This window comes from Salmo salar, chromosome ssa15 (genome assembly GCF_905237065.1).
Source record: "Salmo salar chromosome ssa15, Ssal_v3.1, whole genome shotgun sequence".
In the NCBI taxonomy this organism is placed as follows: domain Eukaryota; kingdom Metazoa; phylum Chordata; class Actinopteri; order Salmoniformes; family Salmonidae; genus Salmo; species Salmo salar.
The window spans coordinates 52296135-52314335 of NC_059456.1; the positions used below are offsets into that span (position 1 = coordinate 52296135).

An 18201-nucleotide genomic window follows, 5' to 3' on the forward strand; every position below is an offset into this window, starting at 1 on the left:
TTTGTATTTGTGTCTGACTACGACACATCAATTTCAAAGAAATAACGATGCACATGAGCAAATGTGTATGTAGCTATTACTAGTAGCTACTGTAGTTAGTGCCTTATACATCATGTTCAATATGCCGACTTCTTTCAGTCACTGTGTGGGGTAGTCATGGACGCAGATGCCATCTGGTGGCCAAGCTCTCTGATGCAAGACTGTAGGTTTCGCTGACTGCTGTGCATATTTATTCAGATTATGGAGTTCTTCCATTCGTGGTGTGCATGCACAGGATATGCAACTAATTATGTACTGTGCAATTGTTCTAGACTAAATTATTGTAATGCAAAGTGACCAAATAAGCTGTATCTCATCACCTCAAACTTGAGTATTTGTACAGTATCTAACTAAACCTCTAAGAGCTAATTTCATTCAACAACATAAATAGCGAAAATGAAGCAATGGAATTGGTTAACATGGTCAACTTTATTTTGGGGTCCCACCATTTCAAGTTACAGTATCAATTTCAGAAAATATTTACAGTCAAGTCAACACACAAAAGAAAGTTGGAATGTCAATAAAAAAAATCATTGATACAACTCAAGATACAAAAACAGGCTCTTGTTTTCCTTCAAAAGAAAAAGGTAAACACTTATGGGAATGAATCTAAACTGTATGTGACCAATGCGGGTCAAGGGATTTTTGGATCGAGAAGGGGGGAAATTCCAGGTTCATGAACAAACATCAAAGTCATCCTGTCTTAATTTACAACACTTCCAGTGTAAAAGCAAACTGGTGTAGTTACAGTAACACTGCAGCTGAGTCAGTTGGTCTAGTCAACCTCCTCCATCCTGGATGTGTCCTCGTCTCCCTCCAGGGGAGGCATGTCCTCCACAGGGGCTAAGGTTGGCTCCTCGGGGGTCAGGTCATCCTCGTCAATACCTGGACAGGGGAAGGGAGGGAATAGAGTCTGTCAGTTACTGAACCTTAAACAATGTTCTCTCATATCTAGACCACTTAATGCTGAGAAAATGAAGGAGGGCTAGATGGAGCCATGACCATATTGATTACACCAACATGGGTCCTTCAGATCAGCAAACACAAAAGGAGTACAGACAAGGGGCTAGCATTGATCATATTGACAGCAAACATGGTCCTTGTTTGAGCAAACTAACTCACCCAGTCCTAGCTTGATCATTCTGTAGATGCGGTTGGAGTGTGTCTGAGGGTCATCCAAGGTGAACCCAGAGGACAACAGAGCCGTTTCAAACAGCAGAAGGACCAGGTCCTTCACTGACTTATCATTCTTATCAGCCTCTGCCTTCTGCCTCAGGGTCTCCACGATGGGGTGGTCTGGGTTGATCTCCAGGTGCTTCTTGGCAGCCATGTAGCCCATGGTGGAATTGTCCCTCAGGGCCTGGGCCTTCATTATCCTCTCCATGTTGGCCGTCCAGCCATAGGTGCTGGTCACGATGCAGCAGGGAGAGGAGACCAGGCGGTTGGACACTGTCACCTATAAAGGGGGGGAGAAGATAGGAGAGGTTGGTTATTAGGGAGATGATCAGAACATTGAATCAGGCAATTGTTGTACTGGCAGTGAGCATGTAAATACAGTGGCAAATATTGGTGGCATTTTTAAGGTAATGTCAAGCCTCCTGACATTTGTCTTAACATAAAGGACCCCTTCAGCAACATGATATATGTAAGCAATGTGATTAAGCGTTCTTACCTTCTCCACTTTCTTCTCCAAGATGTCCTTCATGATCTTGCAGAGGTTCTCAAACTGAGATTTCTGCTCTTCATGCCTCTTCTTCATGTCCTCGTCCTCAGGCAGCTCCAGACCCTCCTTGGTCACAGAGACAAGGGTCTTGCCGTCATACTCCTTCAGCTGCTGGACACAGTACTCATCAATGGGCTCAATCATGTAGATTACTTCCAGGCCGGCCTTTCGAAGGCGTTCCACGAATGCAGAGTTAGCCACCTGGTCTCTGGTCTCGCCTGAAACATGCAGTAGTTATAGCAACTTGAGAAACCAGGTTCTTATCATGTGACAACCTATGAACTGGACTGTACAGAGAGGAGTGTGTTTCCTCACCAGTGATGTAGTAGATATGTTTCTGGGTTTCCTTCATGCGTGTGACGTAGTCTTTGAGGGAGACCATCTCGTCCCCTGAGGCTGAGGTGTAGTAGCGCAGCATGTCTGACAGCCTCTTACGGTTCTGAGAGTCCTCATGGATCCCCAGCTGTGAGAGAGAAAACACAGGAGAGGTTATGTAGCCCTTTCCTGCAGTCAATGACAAAAACCGCCCTCTTTGGCCTCATGGGTGGAATTGTATTAATATTTTTCATAATTAATAAAGATGATAAAACTATGAAAATCTAGTGTTTCTATGTCAAACAGTTTTGTTATTTCAGTCTAATGTGATGTATATAAAGTGTAATATTGGGACGATGTAACGTGTACGCTAGGAGTCGAGAAGCAAGTACAGGGAGTGAATATTTCATATATAAACAAACATGGCACAATACAAGTAGCGTACAGACATGGAACACAGTCAATAACGCCTGGGGAAAGAACCAAAGGGAGTGACAGAAAGGGAAGGTAATCAGGAAGTTGATGGAGTCCAGGTGAGTCTCATGAAGCGCAGGTGCATGTAATGATGGTGGCAGGTGTGCGTGGTAATGAATAAACTGGCGACATCGAGCGCCAGAGAGGGGGAGTGGGAGTAGATGTGACAGTACCCCCCCCTCCCTGACAAGTGGCTCCATCCACAGGACGTTGACCAGAGAGACGGTCCCGGGGACCAGGAGCGGGCCGGTCGCCTCTGCTGAGGCGCGGGAACCTGTAGAACCAGCTGAGGCGTGGGAGCCCGACAAGCCGGCTGTTCTATGTTCATTTATTTATAAAATACACTCCCTGTACTTGCTTCCCAGCGTACACGTTATAGAATATCACCTCACCAAAGGGGCGCATCAGGGAGTGTTTTTGTAGGTGACGCCGGGACCAGGTGCCGCTACTGGAGCAACCAGGATGCCACAGCTGGCTTGTCAGGCTTCCGTGCCTCAGCGGGCTCGTCAGGTTTACAAGACTCGGTTGGCCCGTTAAGCGACAGTAGCCGAGTCTGCCGAGGATGCCTCAGCTAGCTCGTCAGGCTCCCACGCCTCAGCCGGCTCAACAGGTTCCCGCGCCTCTGCAGAAGCGATCGGCTCGCTCCTGGTCCCGGGACCGTCCCTCTGGTCGGTGTCATGTGGCTTGGGCCGCGTGTCAGGGAGGGGGTACTCTCACGTATACTATCTCTCCAACGCTCGAGGTCGCCAGTCTGCTTATTATTACGCACACCTGTCACATCATTACGCGCACCAGCATCTCAGACTCAGATTAGACTACTTTCCGGCAACCTGGGTAAAGCACTGAATAAACTTCAGTTAGTGCTAAACACGGCTGCTAGAATCTTGACTAGAACCAAAACATTTGATCATATTACGCCAGTGCTAGCCTCTCTACACTGGCTTCCTGTTAAGGCTAAGGCTGATTTTCAAGGTTTTACTGCTAACATACAAAGCATTACATGGGCTTGCTCCTACCTATCTCTCCGATTTGGTCCTGCCGTACATACCTACACGTACGCTACAGTCACAAGACGTAGGCCTCCTTATTGTTCCTAGAATTTCTAAGCAAACAGCTGGAGGCAGGGCTTTCTCCTATAGAGCTTCATTTTTATGGAATGGTCTGCCTATCCATGTGAGAGACGCAGACTCGGTCTCAACCTTTAAGTCTTTATTGAAGACTCATCTCTTCAGTAGGTCCTATGATTGAGTGTAGTCTGGCCCAGGGGTGTGAAGGTGAACGGAAAGACACTGGAGCGACGAACCACCCTTGCTGTCTCTGCCTGGCCGGTTCCCCTCTCCACTGGGATTCTCTGCCTCCAACGCTATTACGGGGCTGAGTCACTGGCGCTCTTCCATGCTGTCCCTGGGAGGGGTGCATCACTTGAGTGAGTTGAGTCACTGATGTGATCTTCCTGTCTGGGTTGGCGCCCCCCTCGGTTTTGTGCCGTGGGGGAGATCTTCGTGGGCTATACTCAGCCTTGTCTCAGGGTAATAAGTTGGTGGTTTGAAGATATCCCTCTAGTGGTGTGGGGACTGTGCTTTGGCAAAGTGGGTGAAGGTTATCCTGCCTGGTTGGCCCTGTCCGGGATATTGTCGGGAGGGGCCACAGTGTCTCCCGACCCCTCCTGTCTCAGCCTCCAGTATTTATGCTGCAATAGTTTGTGTTTTATATCGGAAGTATTTTTCCTGTGTGAATTTAAGTATGCTCCCTCTAATTCTCCCTCTCCCTCCCGGAGTACCTGAGCCCTGGGACCATGCCTCAGGACTATCTGGCCTGATGACTCCTTGCTGTCCCCAGACACCAGGTCGTGCTGCTGCTCCAGTTTCAACTGGCCTGCATCTATGGAACCCTGACCTGTTCACCGGACGTGCTCTCTCTCTCTCACTACTGCACCTGCTGTCTCTAACTCTGAATGCTTGGCTATGAAAAGCCAACTGACATTTACTCATGTTGCACCCCCTACAATTGTGATTATTATTATTTGAACCTGCTGGTCATCTATGAACGTTTGAACATCTTGGCCATGTACTGTTATAATCTCCATCCAGCACAGCCAGAAGATGACTGGCCACCCCTCAGAGCCTGGTTCCTCTCTAGGTTTCTTCCTAGGTTCCTGCCTTTCTAGGCAGTTTTTCCTAGCCACTGTGCTTCTCTACATCTGCATTGCTTGCTGTTTGGGGTTTTAGGCTGGGTTTCTGTATAGCACTTTGTGACATCGGCTGACTCCATCACCTGGACTCCATCACCTTCCTGATTACCTTCCCTATACATGTCACACCCTTTGGTTCTTTCCCTAGGCGTTACTGACTGATGTGTTCCAAATCTGTACGCTACTTGTGTTTCTTGTTTTGTTCTATGTTCATTTATTAATTAAATACACTCTCTATACTTGCTTCCCGAATCCCAGCGTACACGTTACAGATGCAAACTCAAAATTGAATACATTTCAACTCTAAATCTTTTTTTAAGCCCATAACCATGTGTGTGATGTTTATACTCTTGTTTCAAAGTAGATTTGTTTAAGACTACCAATAATCAATCTGTATGATCCTGATTTATCCCACTGCAGTAAAAGGTTAAATAACTCTTCCCAAAAATATCTTTGTGTTACAAGAATTTGACATTTTCCAGGAAGTAACCCAAGTTTTGTAAATATGATACCAACAAGGGGCGTGTTGCTGACTTGTCAGTAAGGTTTTTCTGACTGTAATTAGTGTACTTATGCAAAAAATATATAAAGGGGTAAACGTGCCCTTTAAGATTAAAACCAGACAGATTTCACGTAATTTCAGCAGACATGAGAAAGGTGCACCCCCTGCAGATTGTTTCTACATGGAATCCAAGGTTTACCTTAAGACATATGCAATAACTGTAACGATATGCCATAGTCTGTCTAGTCATTTAAACACACTCCAGAAAGCCAGAAGATGATGGTAAGGAACTCTGTAAAGGACTGGGCCCTAAGCCGCTTATATCAGGTTTAGAGGAGACAAGATGGCGAGGGGATCAGTCGGGTGGTGACCAGTTAAAGGTTAGTGGAACATTCAACAACTACACCATTCAGAATGTTCCCCAAAGATTCTTAAAAGAATAGGTGATGATAAGGGTCATCATAGTGTCCACCTAGATCATGTCTACCACTAAATACAATGCATCCTAAATTCAGTTTAGGTTGACCTTTAAGGCAATGTTACGTAATGATGAAAGCTGAAGTGTGGTGAGCCTGCTAGCACAAAATGGCTGCCCTGTATCACCCATGTGGTGGGTGCTGCTGCAACATCAATTGTAAGAAAGAACTGGTGAGAATCTCTATAAATAATGCAATCCATTATTACTATGTTCTATACTAAAGTATGAAACTGAGAGTATGAAACTGACCTTGATGTTCTTGGAGAACTGCTCGTAGTACTTCTTGTAGTTTTCTTTGTCCTCTGAGAGCTCAGTGAAGAGCTCTATACACTTCTTGACCAGGTTCTTGCGGATCACCTTGAGGATCTTGCTCTGCTGCAGCATCTCTCTGGAGATGTTCAGGGGGAGATCCTCAGAGTCCACCACACCCTTGATGAAGTCTGGAGAGAACGACAGAGACAATTGGTCAGACATCTTCTCAATTAGATTATAGCTCCTTCCCAGATCTATGTGAGCATCTACTTCAGTTCTGTCTGACTCACTGAGGTACTCAGGGATAAGATCATCACAGTTGTCCATGATGAAGACCCTCCTGACATACAGCTTGATATTGTTCTTCTTCTTCTTGTTTTCAAAGAGGTCAAAGGGTGCACGGCGAGGCACAAAGAGCAGGGCACGGAACTCCAGCTGGCCCTCCACTGAGAAGTGCTGTGTAAGTAAACAAACAGAAGGCCAACTGCTGAAACCTTAATGTACATGTATATTTGTCATTATGAAATGACCTCACCCATTATCAACAGACTAATACTGGTACTATCTATGACTTCACAGATCATCGAGGGAAACTTAGTAAATAAACAGTGTGGGAACTTATTCTGTTGGCCAATATGAATAGAATATCCTCACCTTGACAGCCAGGTGTTCTTCCCAGTCGTTGGTCAGACTCTTGTAGAACTCTCCATACTCCTCGTTGGTGATGTCATCAGGGTTACGGGTCCACAGGGGTTTGGTCTTGTTCAGCTCCTCCTGGTCAATGTATTTCTCCTTGATCTTCTTCTTCTTCTTCTTCTTGTCACCGCATGCGCTGTCATGGTCATGGTCATCCTCCTCGTCTGAGCCTACGTCCTCGATCTCGGGTTTGTCAACCTCTCTCTTCTCTCCTTCTTCCCCATCCTTCTCCTTCTCCTCTTCCTCCTCTGCCTCATCGTCACTCACTTCCTTGTCACGCTCCTTCTCCACCTGAACAGAGAGGATCATGAGAATGTTAGGGGACACATTCATTGTGTTGATGTAATGTAGCTGACTTTAGGTGGGTAGTTGTCTGAAATATTTCAGTCACTGTGCCTGTTTTTCATTCAATATAAAAATGCTAAAAGTGAAATATCAGCATCAATTTATCATCCAGTCATTTACTTGTCCAATCTGAAATCAACTCCTAACCCCTCCCTTGACACCTCTTTTATGCAAACCTGAAAGAAAGTTTCAGATGGAGTACAACAATTTGGAGTTTCCACTATCTCATGCCTGCTAGCTCTTACAAAGAGTGTGATGGGATATCCGATGAACTGGGAGTGCTTCTTCACGATCTCTTTGACCCGTTTCTCCTCACAGTATTCTGTCTGGTCTTCCTTCAGGTACAGAATCACCTTGGTCCCACGACCAATAGACTCAGCTATAGTAGAGTGACATGGGAGTATAGTCAGTGTTTAGAACAGACCACAACAGGGGAACAACAGTCTGTAACTGTAGGCCTACATTCCTCTTCAGTTCACACAATTTATATAACATGTAAGCTCTGGTTAAGTTACGTGTACAACTATAATCTGTCCTTACCTGACGTGTCGACTTTGACGGTGAAGGATCCGCCAGCGGATGATTCCCAGATGTACTGCTCATCATCATTGTGCTTGGTGATGACAGTCACCCTCTCAGCCACCAGGTAGGCAGAGTAGAAACCCACACCGAACTGTCCGATCATGGAGATGTCTGCTCCAGCCTGCAGGGCCTCCATGAAGGCCTTGGTGCCAGACTTTGCAATGGTTCCCAGGTTGTTGATTAGGTCGGCCTTGGTCATGCCGATGCCGGTGTCAACCAGGGTCAGGGTGCGCTCCTCCTTGTTGGGAATGACCTCGATCTTCAGGTCCTTGCCAGAGTCCATCTTGGATGGGTCTGTGAGGCTCTCATAGCGGATTTTGTCTAGAGCCTAGTTGAATGAAAATACATAGGTCTAAATAAATCTGTCTTTTGACATCAATAGATTAACAAAACTCTTAATTGTATGTAAATGTATTCTGCAGGCTAAGTCAATATTTTATGTAATAAAATATGAATAGCTCCTAATAAACTATCTATAGATATGTAATAAAATATGAATAGTGGTGTAATAAACAAGTAATTAAAGTAATATGCCTGTGTGTATTTTGTAAATCATCAAATAATACTAAACTACCAAGTAGTCTAAACAAACGCCTGTGGTGCCTGAAGTACTCACATCTGAAGAGTTGGAGATGAGCTCCCTAAGGAAAATCTCTTTGTTTGAGTAGAAAGTGTTGATGATCAGGGACATCAGCTGGGCGATCTCAGCCTGGAAGGCAAAGGTCTCTGCCTCTTCCTCCATCGGGGTGTCATGGGCTTCCGGCATCTGTGGAGACACAACACACACACACAAACACACGCTGAATGAATATACTGTAAACACACTGTGGAGACAAGGGGGCCCAAGGTGGCTTACAGCCGGTCCCCGTCTTAGGTTCTCAGCTGATGGTATAGAGAACAGCTGGTTCCATGTGAACTACAATCCCAAAGCTCTGTTTTAACATTTAGAAACTAATAATCATTGCTTGTGGTACAGTTTTGGAACCATTTGGAACTTAACTTTCATAACAGCAATAAATAATATTTCAAAAACAAAAGATGCACTTACTGTAAGCAGTTCAGCAAAGTTGCATCCTGGTTGCACCCTGCATAATTGTTTAAAACAGCCCCAAGCCGAGATACGAAACTTCCTCCCCAGATACACTCCATAGGAGAAGTTTGAAGCAAAAATTGGAGGGGAGGAAGTGTAATCTCGGTTGGAGGCAGTGTTCTTGAAAATACAGCCAGGTGCAACTTTCCTAAACTGCGTACAGTAAGTGTATCTTTTGTATTTTAAAAATGATTTCTTGCTTAATGAAAGCTAAGTTCCAAATGTATCGAGTGGAAGGCATTGGAGCAGCGTCGGAGCATTTCTCTCACAAGGCTGACAGATCGTTTTAACTAGCACTTATATTTCGCCTCGCCACACTCAACTAAGACAGTACAGCATGAATATAGGCAAAAACTGCTTCTCCAATCAAAATCCCCGATCATCCTTGTAGGCATTGTCATGGTGACGTCGGCTCGCAAAGCTCATGCGCAAAATATGTAATCGGGTCTTCGAATCAAAGGTACTCCTTCAATATAAAGTTGTTTTCGACGAAAATGAAACGTGTCAGTTTGTCACATTCACAGATTGCTTGGAGTAAAAACATGTTCAACTACTTAAGACATTGGTTCGAATCTACGTTGGGCCTTTTGATTTCGAGGTAATTAACAACCGAGGAAGAATTTTATGCTTTTCTCATTGATTTCCCAAACCTCGGCCTAGTCTGTTTGGTCTGTTTCGCAAGCGTTCCTGGAAGTCTTGCGATGTTACGCCTCTGGGTTTAGAAACGAGCGTGCCGGAAATTCGTGGAGTATTTGCATAATGTTCAGCTCTCCCCAACTTGGAGAGTATCTTGGTGCTGCTCAGTTCACGTTAATCGCCCATGCTCGCATCGCCCCAAAGGTCCTCCACCCACTTTGCTTCTCTTCCATTGGAAATGAATGGCTTTCCGTAGTTTTATCGCCCACCTCGTCTTCAGTTTAAAGAGGCACTGTAAAGGGGGCGTCCAATAGGTCAATGTAATACAATGGAACTGGAGTCATGAATAAGGGTTAAGCGTAAGCACATACTAAGAAGGAGGCACAACACTACACAACGCCCTGGCACTGCATTGTTTTCTGACAGCTTGCATCACTCCTTTGGCTGTGCTATCTGACTTAAAGCAAACAGCCCCTTGCAACCATCAAAAATTCCATCCCCAAATAAACGACTATTTATCAGCATGTTAGTCACAGTATGGTTATGATAGTCCGTCCACAAGCCTACTTCAGGTCAACGGGAATCAGTGAGACTCACTACGCTCTTAGAAAAAATGGTTCCGAAAGGGTACTTCTGCTGTCCCCATAAGAGAACCCTTGTTGGTTCCAGGTGGAACCTTTTTGGTTCCATGTAGAACCCTTTCCACAGAGGGTTCTACTTAGAACCCAAAAGGGTTCTACCTGGAACCAAAAAGGGTTCTTCAAAGGGCTCTCCTATAGGGACAGTGGAAAAACCCTTTCAGGTTGTAGATAGCACCTTTTTTTCTAAGAGTGTAGTAGAGATGTCACCGGCACAATAATAGTTTTCTCAAAATCATTGGACAATGCCGGAACTGCCATTCGGACAGTGAGTTTCAGTCTTAAAACTATGACAAACAGGTGGTGTAACAGACTGTCCTCATTATCACTGCTGAATTTACTTAATTACTGTAATCCACCCAGTGCAAACCAACAGCAGAGAAGCCATAGGTCCTTGCCATGTGGTGAGCTTACTGCTTCTATTTTTTAGGAACATTTTCTCCAATAAACTGAAATAAATTCCTTGTAAGGAAATTGATAGGCACATCATAAATTGATCATTTTGTACTCTGGACAGGCACACTAGAATATAAGAAAATGTAATCAAATATTATACATTCCACATTGCTGGTAGACTATGTAAGTACCAACCATAATGATGATGCACAGTTTTTAGAGGGACGGATATATTTCATTGGCTTTCATTCATTATGCCATGTCTCAGTGTAAACTGACCAAGCGCAACGGCCAAACATACTCCCCCTGCCGGTTCGCGCGGCAAATAACATGATTCTAGAAACTACCAGAACGATCGATCATACGTTTCCATCCTTTCTCAATCTCGAGACCGGGTACCATAACGAGTTTTAATGTGAATCTTTATGAATTTCCTATTTGAATAAATATTAGCCAAAATGTGATGGATAGTTGTCATGTCGACAGTGAAGTGACGTGAATGAAAATAATTATCTGAAAAGGATTATCAAACCATGTGTGGCAGTCAAGACCCAAATGTGGATGTATTGGCATAGGTTTTACAGGTCAACTTTAATAGAGAATGTGGTAGCCTATTCTGAAATAACGTCGTTAGATCTACAAATTAGGAAACAAAATGTAAAATACTTTTGAGTGGAATATTCTGATAGTTAAAATGTTATTTTATTAAATTATATTGATATTTTAAACTTCCATTGACTATATTAATTGGATAATGACACTCGCATCATCGTGTTGGAACATAAATGTTCTTTCATGTCTTACCTTGTTGTGGAAATATCCCTGAATTCTTCAGAAGTTGGTCGCCAAAGAAACGAAACCTAGCCAGCTATCGGAGAAGATGGAGAGGGGATAACTGGCTAGGTTTTATAGACGCTGAGAGTGTTCGAGAAATCAGCTTCCAGAACAGTCTGGAATCTTCCTAACGATTCTACTGTGTAGGATGAGCGTGTACACTGAGAGGAGCGATGGAATATCAATCAAACCCTACAGTTTCTCTGTCCACGCCCCTCCTACATTTACCTCTATGGTGAAGGCGGGTCTATGGGCGTGGCGATATCAAATTTGTACAGTGGGTACATAGTGTACCTGGGATATTCATCATCATTCATGACCTTCACAAGATTTCATGATTAAGATAAACTTTTCACCTAAAAGTCTACTCTAAAAAGATCTGAAATATAGGGAGCTCTTATGGGGGTAGGGTGATTGCAAAAGTATGAATGAAGATGCAAAATAGATAGTCAAGTATTGAATTATAAACATGCCATCACAATAATCCAGACTATTTGATAAAGAGAAAACGTGAAATATGTTTCAAAATATTTTTTTATTATAAACCTTGTCGTTTTTCATAGAAAATAAATAGAAAAAGACATCCCTGTTGACTTTTACAGTTGAATAGGGTTGAAAGCAGCAGATATACTATATGATTATGGTATTCATTAATTATGATAAATTAATTACAATACTTTCCCCATGACTCGACAGTCATGTAAAATGTAAAGTCTATTTGGGACACAACGAAGTAACTTAAAAAATTAAATGTTAAAAATGTTAAAAATGATGTTCTTCTGATATATCTTTAGTCAACTTCCTCCATTCTTGATGTGTCATCATCTCCCTCCAAGACAGGCATGTCATCCTCACTGGGCTGGAGGATTTCCTCCACTGCTGAGTCATCACCATCGATGCCTGTAGAGGGGAAGAAATAGCCCACATTAGAAAAACATATTCACATGGTGTACAATCTGCTATTCAGACAGCCAAAGTATGGGAAAAACAAAAGCCATATTCCTAACCATTGTACTACCATGATAGTTCTGTAAGTTACTTGGTGTTTGCAGACCTGTACTGTAAATTGCTCTAGGAGGAGCCTTTAAACCCCATCAACCAAGATAAAAGTTGAGGGCAAATAATGCATTAAGGAAAAGCAACTCACCCAGGCCAAGCTTAATCATCCTGTAAATGCGGTTTGCATGGGTCTGAGGGTCGTCCAGCGTGAACCCAGAAGACAATAGAGCAGTCTCGAACAGCAAGATGACCAAGTCCTTTACAGCTTTGTCGTTCTTGTCAGCCTCAGCTTTCTCTCTCAAAGTCTCGACAATAGGGTGGGTTGGGTTGATCTCCAGGTGCTTCTTGGCTGTCATGTAGCCCATGGTGGAGTTGTCTCTGAGAGCTTGAGATTTCATGATTCTCTCCATGTTGGCCGTCCAGCCGTATGTACTGGTGACGATGCAGCAGGGGGAGGAGACCAGGCGGTTGGAAACTGAAACCTGTGATTAGTAGACATTGACAGTTGTGTATGAAGTGGTATGTTATTAAAAGGCGTAAACACATTGCAGAGGGATTGGGTTCAGGTAAGTTGTGCTTCTACCTTCTCAATCTTCTTGTCCAGGATGTCCTTCATTGTCTTGCAGAGGTTCTCAAATTTAGTGTTCAGCTCCTCTTGCTTCTTCTTCTCATCCTCATCCTCAGGCAGCTCCAGACCCTCCTTGGTCACGGAGACCAGGTTCTTGCCATCATACTCCTTCAGCTGCTGGACACAGTACTCATCAATGGGCTCAATCATGTAGATCACTTCCAAGCCGGCCTTGCGGAGGCGCTCCACAAAGGAAGAGTTGGCGACCTGTTCCTTGGTCTCACCTAGAAGAGGATACACAGTTATTAACAGAGATTTCCCTGGTTTTATGATGTCTTTTTATGTCACATGGATTTGACAAAGGAAGGATAATGGAGAGTGAAAATGGATAGCAGCTCACCAGTTATGTAGTACATGTGTTTCTGGGTGTCCTTCATGCGAGAAACATACTCCTTCAGGGAGACCATTTCGTCAGCGGAGTTGGAGGTGTAGTAGCGCAGCATGTCTGACAGCTTCTTGCGGTTCTGAGCGTCTTCATGGATTCCCAGCTAATGGAAAGATGGAAAATGTTCAAGCTAAAGGTCCCTCAAAAAGAGAAGGAGAAGTTTTGGTGGAAGAGTTGCAGGAACTTGGAAAATCCATTTCAAAGGGAGGAAGACCTTACCTTGATGTTCTTGGAGAACTGCTCATAGAACTTCTTGTAGTTGTCCTTGTCTTCTGAGAGCTCGATGAAAAGATCCATACACTTTTTGACCAGGTTCTTGCGGATTACCTTGAGGATCTTGCTCTGCTGCAGCATCTCTCTGGAGATGTTCAGGGGGAGATCCTCAGAGTCCACCACACCCTTGATGAAGTCTGGAGATAAGACAATGGCAACTGGTCAGACATCTTACTTACATCTTTACTCAATGTCATGCTTGAGTGAGGTGCTGAGGAGGTATCCATGAAAGGCTAAAGGTTCAAGGTACAGTACTCACTGAGATACTCTGGCATCAGCTCGTCACAGTTGTCCATGATGAACACCCTGCGCACATACAGCTTGATGTTGTTCTTCTTCTTCTTGTTCTCGAAGAGGTCGAAGGAAGCCCTCCTGGGCACAAAAAGCAGAGCGCGGAACTCCAGCTGGCCCTCCACTGAGAAGTGCTGTGGGAATAATGAGATAAATGTTGACTCATACAGTCATACTAATATATTAATTCATAGGTTGGATCAAGACAAACCCATAATGCTTGAGTTTTGATTTTCAGTTTGCCATCATAGAGACTCACCTTGATAGCCAGGTGGTCCTCCCAGTCGTTGGTCAGACTCTTGTAGAACTCTCCGTACTCCTCATTGGTGATGTCATCAGGGTTACGGGTCCAGATAGGCTTGGTCTTGTTCAGCTCCTCTGCGTCAATGTACTTCTCCTTGACCTTCTTCTTCCTCTTGTTCTTGGAATCCTTGGTGTCTTCATCCTCATCAGAACCGACATCTTCGATCTTGGGCTTGTCTTGGTCCTCAGCTGCAGAATCTTTATCAGCCTCCTCATCCTTTTCTCCCTCCTCAAGGTCCACCTCCTTCTCTCTAGACTTCTCCACCTGGACGAAAATGTTTGTTATTAAAAAGTTGTAGGATTTGTCCAGTATGGGGAGCAATGTTTGGATCCACGTTTATTAACAGGTTACTTTCCTAGTTTATACAGCAGATTTCAGTCAATCTCCCCATTATGCTGTTACATTGTTACAACCAAAGAAATATAAAGTTCTATTTGAACTTACAAAGAGTGTGATGGGATAGCCAATGAACTGGGAGTGCTTCTTCACAACCTCCTTGACGCGCTTCTCCTCACAGTATTCAAACTGGTCCTCCTTCATGTGCAGGATCACTCTGGTGCCACGACCAATGGACTCGCCTTCGGATCAGAAAAATCAGACTTAGTCATTGGATCTAAGCTTACTTCCTTTTGAATGACATTGTTGAAAAGAAGATTCAACTGATCCAGGATGTAGGTTGATGGTGTTGTATTGGAGAAAAGTAATTGAAGCAGCATATTAATCAATACTGTTGAAGAGGCTTACCAGTGTCAACTTTGACAGTGAATGAGCCACCAGCTGCAGACTCCCAGATGTACTGCTCATCATCATTGTGCTTGGTGATGACAGTCACCCTCTCAGCCACCAGGTATGCAGAGTAGAAACCCACACCGAACTGCCCGATCATGGAGATGTCAGCTCCAGCCTGCAGGGCCTCCATGAAGGCCTTGGTGCCAGACTTTGCAATGGTTCCCAGGTTGTTGATCAGGTCGGCCTTGGTCATGCCGATGCCGGTGTCAACCAGGGTCAGGGTACGAGTGCGCAGGTCAGGGGTGATCTCGATCTTCAGCTCCTTGCAGGAATCCAATTTGGTGGGGTCTGTCAAGCTCTCGTATCTGATCTTGTCCAAAGCCTGTCAGATCATGGCAAAAAGAGGTCACAAGGGCAAAAGAAAAGTGTCATGGTTGATACCTTGAGCGAATTTAACAAAGTGGTTAGCAGGCTAACTCTGGGATATAGCTTGTTTTACTATACTGGCTCAGAGAGCAGTGTATAAGTGGTTGCTTATTTAAGGTAAAATGTTACAAGGGTCAATTCAGCATTATGATTAATCTACTCACATCTGAAGAGTTGGAGATGAGCTCCCTAAGGAAAATCTCTTTGTTTGAGTAGAAAGTGTTGATGATCAGAGACATCAGCTGGGCGATCTCAGCCTGGAAGGCAAAGGTCTCCACTTCCTCCTCCATGGTGTGGCCGGCTTTCTCTGGCATCTGGAAGGAGAAACAAAATAGCAAAGTTTGTACTGATGGAGACTTTGATGCCTCAACACTTAGATTTTAATTGTTCTTCTATTATCCTAAAAATGGATGAATATTGTATTAATTCAGAAGACATGTTTTTGAAAAGCACATAAGGCTTTTTTCTGCATTTTGCAATAAACTTGCTTCAGCTAAATAAAAAATAATACAACTTATAGTAGCTTGCAAATGGTCATTGTCTGAAATGTGGACTTTTATATTTTACAGCTTTTAAAGCCAGAAACACCTGCTTTTTTGTAGACAGCCTCTAGTCTAGTCAGACCACATGACAATGAGGCAATAAGGGATTGAAGTTTTGAGGAATAGAGGCACCTGTTACAGGCCTCCGTCAGAGGCTCCTATTGCACAGGCCACATCTGTCAATCAAGGCCTCTGCCATTTGAAAACGTGTCGGAGTTTCCAGACCTTTTCACACCCTCTTGCCAACAGCTGCAGTCATGCCATGTGATACCCTTTCTTTGAAATGGAGGATTAAGATGAAGCAAGACTTTTGGCTTGAATAGAGTAATGTAGAGTTGTATTAATAGAGCTTCTTCACACTACACTACTTAAATGACACAAACTGGGTCCAGGAGACACACTTGTCTAGTGTAAAGAGACGGATCTATATTCAAATCTCTCTTTTTAAGAGATTTCGCCCACACTACCTCTGCAGGTAGTGTGCAAGACATCTACACAACATATCCTCCTCGGACTTGTACACTGTAAAGACAATGGCTCTCTCACACCACATATCCCTGCAAGAATGACCTTAATACCAGCAGAGAGCATATTTGCTCTGTTAGCCAAATTGAAAATGAAAGGCTTTTAAAATATCTGCACATTTGTGAATCATTGCATTAATAAAGTGTGCAATATGTACACTGTGAAATATGGTTTAGATGAGAAGCTCCTGTATAGTTTGAATTGCTACCCTTATTTTGTTTGTCTATATACTATGGTTTATACGGTATGTTAATTAATAGCTGCAGTCACACTTTAAGCAAGAATGTGGATTTTGCCACACCACATCCAAGGCTAGTGTAAACAGAACAGTTGCAAATCTGGTGTTGAAGAGAGATAGATCTCACTAGACATATTTTACTAATGTAAATCCACCCATAGAGTGTCTTCAGCATTGCATTTTTCTCTCAAGTACAGGGTTTTATGTTATTCACTTTCAGCTAAAATATTAGAGTTGCTCTTTAAAGTTATGATTGTTTAAAAGCACTCATATACTGAGAAGTATTCATCAAATGATGTTAACACTCTTCCCCATGAAAGATACTTTTTCCTAAAGCAGCTGCTTATCAATAAAAAACATCAAAGGCTTGATCATAAAGCACATTTTTCCAGTTCAATGAATGAATAAAGGAATCCATCCTTGTCCTTGGCCTCAAATTGACTACATGAACCAGTAGATTTCTGGTCTGAGACACTTTCAGGTCTGATAATTGCATAATTTACTAACTTGGTATAGATAACTTGATGGTAATAATTATTTGTGCTGGCTGCCAGGACTCTCTTCTCTTCCTTCTCTTCAACTGCCATGTCCCTCACTCCTTCTAACCAGGGTCATATTCCATGCCATGTGCTCCTCTCTTGCCATGCACTCGCAAAGGATTTTACCAGATCCAGGGTAACTGTCTTTAAAGTCTCCTCACTGATTTAATGCCATTTCAGATTAATACAGTGCAATTCATCCCCATGATACATTATTCAATTTAGAGTACCAACATACTGTAGGCTGCTTACTTCCTGCTGGTGCTTCACCTTTATAATATCAATGCATAATGTATTTCCAGAATATTGGCTATTGATCTTCCTTGTGCCCCTGAATTGCAAGTAGCTACATATTTGGTTTACCTTTCTCCCTGATACCCTCTCTCTCTTACCTTGAATAGATAAGAATGAGCTCCAGTGCTTCACTTCTCGTTTGCTGATCGCTGTAGATTGAATCTCTGAGCGTCTCTTCTGTTCCTCTGCAGATTAATGTAGTCTTTAAATCTCTGTATTTCACTGCTCCTAATCCTCTATGGCTTCAGGTGAATGTCTTCTCACTTTCTGTATCTGAGGACCACTGGGCCTACTCCATTCTTTTTATACAAGGGGCAGCTTTCTCGAAGCCCCCATTCAGAAGCTTCCAGAAGGAATGCCCAGTCCTACTACAGTACAGGGTAAGAGAGAAATAACCAGTAGGGTGGGGGTGATAGTGAAAGCTGTGAGGGGTCCGCGCCATAAACCACATGTGTCCTTATAGGGCAGCACAGTCATAAGGGGTGCCTGCCATTCGGGGGCCCGAGGCGTCCTGATAGTGTGTCAGGCCTGGCCCACTTGGCCACACCTGTCAGCAATGTCACAGCTGTGCGCAGCCTTTCCAACCACCTGCTCTCATTGAACCATCCGGACAGACAGACGCAGGACAGAAGGCCTCTGAAAAGATAACAGGCCGGCCACAAGTATTTTTTGGGGGCCTGTGCGATTGGGAAATAGATGTGTTAAAGTAATGGTTCAGTTCTAGCCACAGAAACTGTGTTGACAAATTGGATCAAGAGTTTACTTCTACATTCTTTAATCCCGCCAACCCATAATACACATGTAGGCCTATAGAAATACACTGGTTTTATCCCAACA

The 18201-nt window shown here is 43.7% G+C and overlaps 2 protein-coding genes across 2 annotated transcripts; both read right to left on the reverse strand.

Moving 5' to 3' along the window:
• Nucleotides 1-449: 449 nt before the first annotated feature.
• On the reverse strand, nt 450-11248 carry hs90a (Heat shock protein HSP 90-alpha). Its single transcript, NM_001173702.1, has 11 exons — nt 11162-11248; nt 8214-8363; nt 7556-7925; nt 7261-7394; nt 6629-6961; nt 6265-6430; nt 5972-6162; nt 2078-2225; nt 1712-1980; nt 1162-1495; nt 450-924 (listed from the first exon to the last, which is right to left on the reverse strand). Exons 2-11 carry the CDS (start codon nt 8361-8363, stop codon nt 815-817), a joined length of 2205 nt encoding a protein of 734 aa, NP_001167173.1. The 5' UTR covers nt 11162-11248; the 3' UTR covers nt 450-814.
• Nucleotides 11249-11707: 459 nt separating this feature from the next.
• LOC106571588 (heat shock protein HSP 90-alpha 1) lies at nt 11708-17752 on the reverse strand. The gene is made up of 11 exons (XM_014144832.2): nt 17463-17752; nt 15391-15540; nt 14816-15182; nt 14516-14649; nt 14027-14335; nt 13736-13901; nt 13423-13613; nt 13159-13306; nt 12774-13042; nt 12339-12672; nt 11708-12091 (listed from the first exon to the last, which is right to left on the reverse strand). The coding sequence occupies exons 2-11, from the start codon at nt 15538-15540 to the stop codon at nt 11982-11984; spliced, it is 2178 nt and encodes a 725-aa protein (XP_014000307.1). The 5' UTR covers nt 17463-17752; the 3' UTR covers nt 11708-11981.
• Nucleotides 17753-18201: the final 449 nt, after the last annotated feature.

Coding starts and splice junctions, on each gene's coding strand:
- hs90a (NM_001173702.1), bottom strand. CDS start 8,363: ATGCCGGAAGCCCATGACACCCCGATGGAGGAAGAGGCAGAGACCTTT. Junction 7,926..8,213: donor TCATCTCCAACTCTTCAGAT/GTGAGTACTTCA, acceptor TCATTCAACTAG/GCTCTAGACAAAATCCGCTA. Junction 2,226..5,971: donor AGTTCTCCAAGAACATCAAG/GTCAGTTTCATA, acceptor TCTCTCTCACAG/CTGGGGATCCATGAGGACTC.
- LOC106571588 (XM_014144832.2), bottom strand. CDS start 15,540: ATGCCAGAGAAAGCCGGCCACACCATGGAGGAGGAAGTGGAGACCTTT. Junction 13,902..14,026: donor AGGACCACCTGGCTATCAAG/GTGAGTCTCTAT, acceptor TTATTCCCACAG/CACTTCTCAGTGGAGGGCCA. Junction 13,307..13,422: donor AGTTCTCCAAGAACATCAAG/GTAAGGTCTTCC, acceptor TCTTTCCATTAG/CTGGGAATCCATGAAGACGC.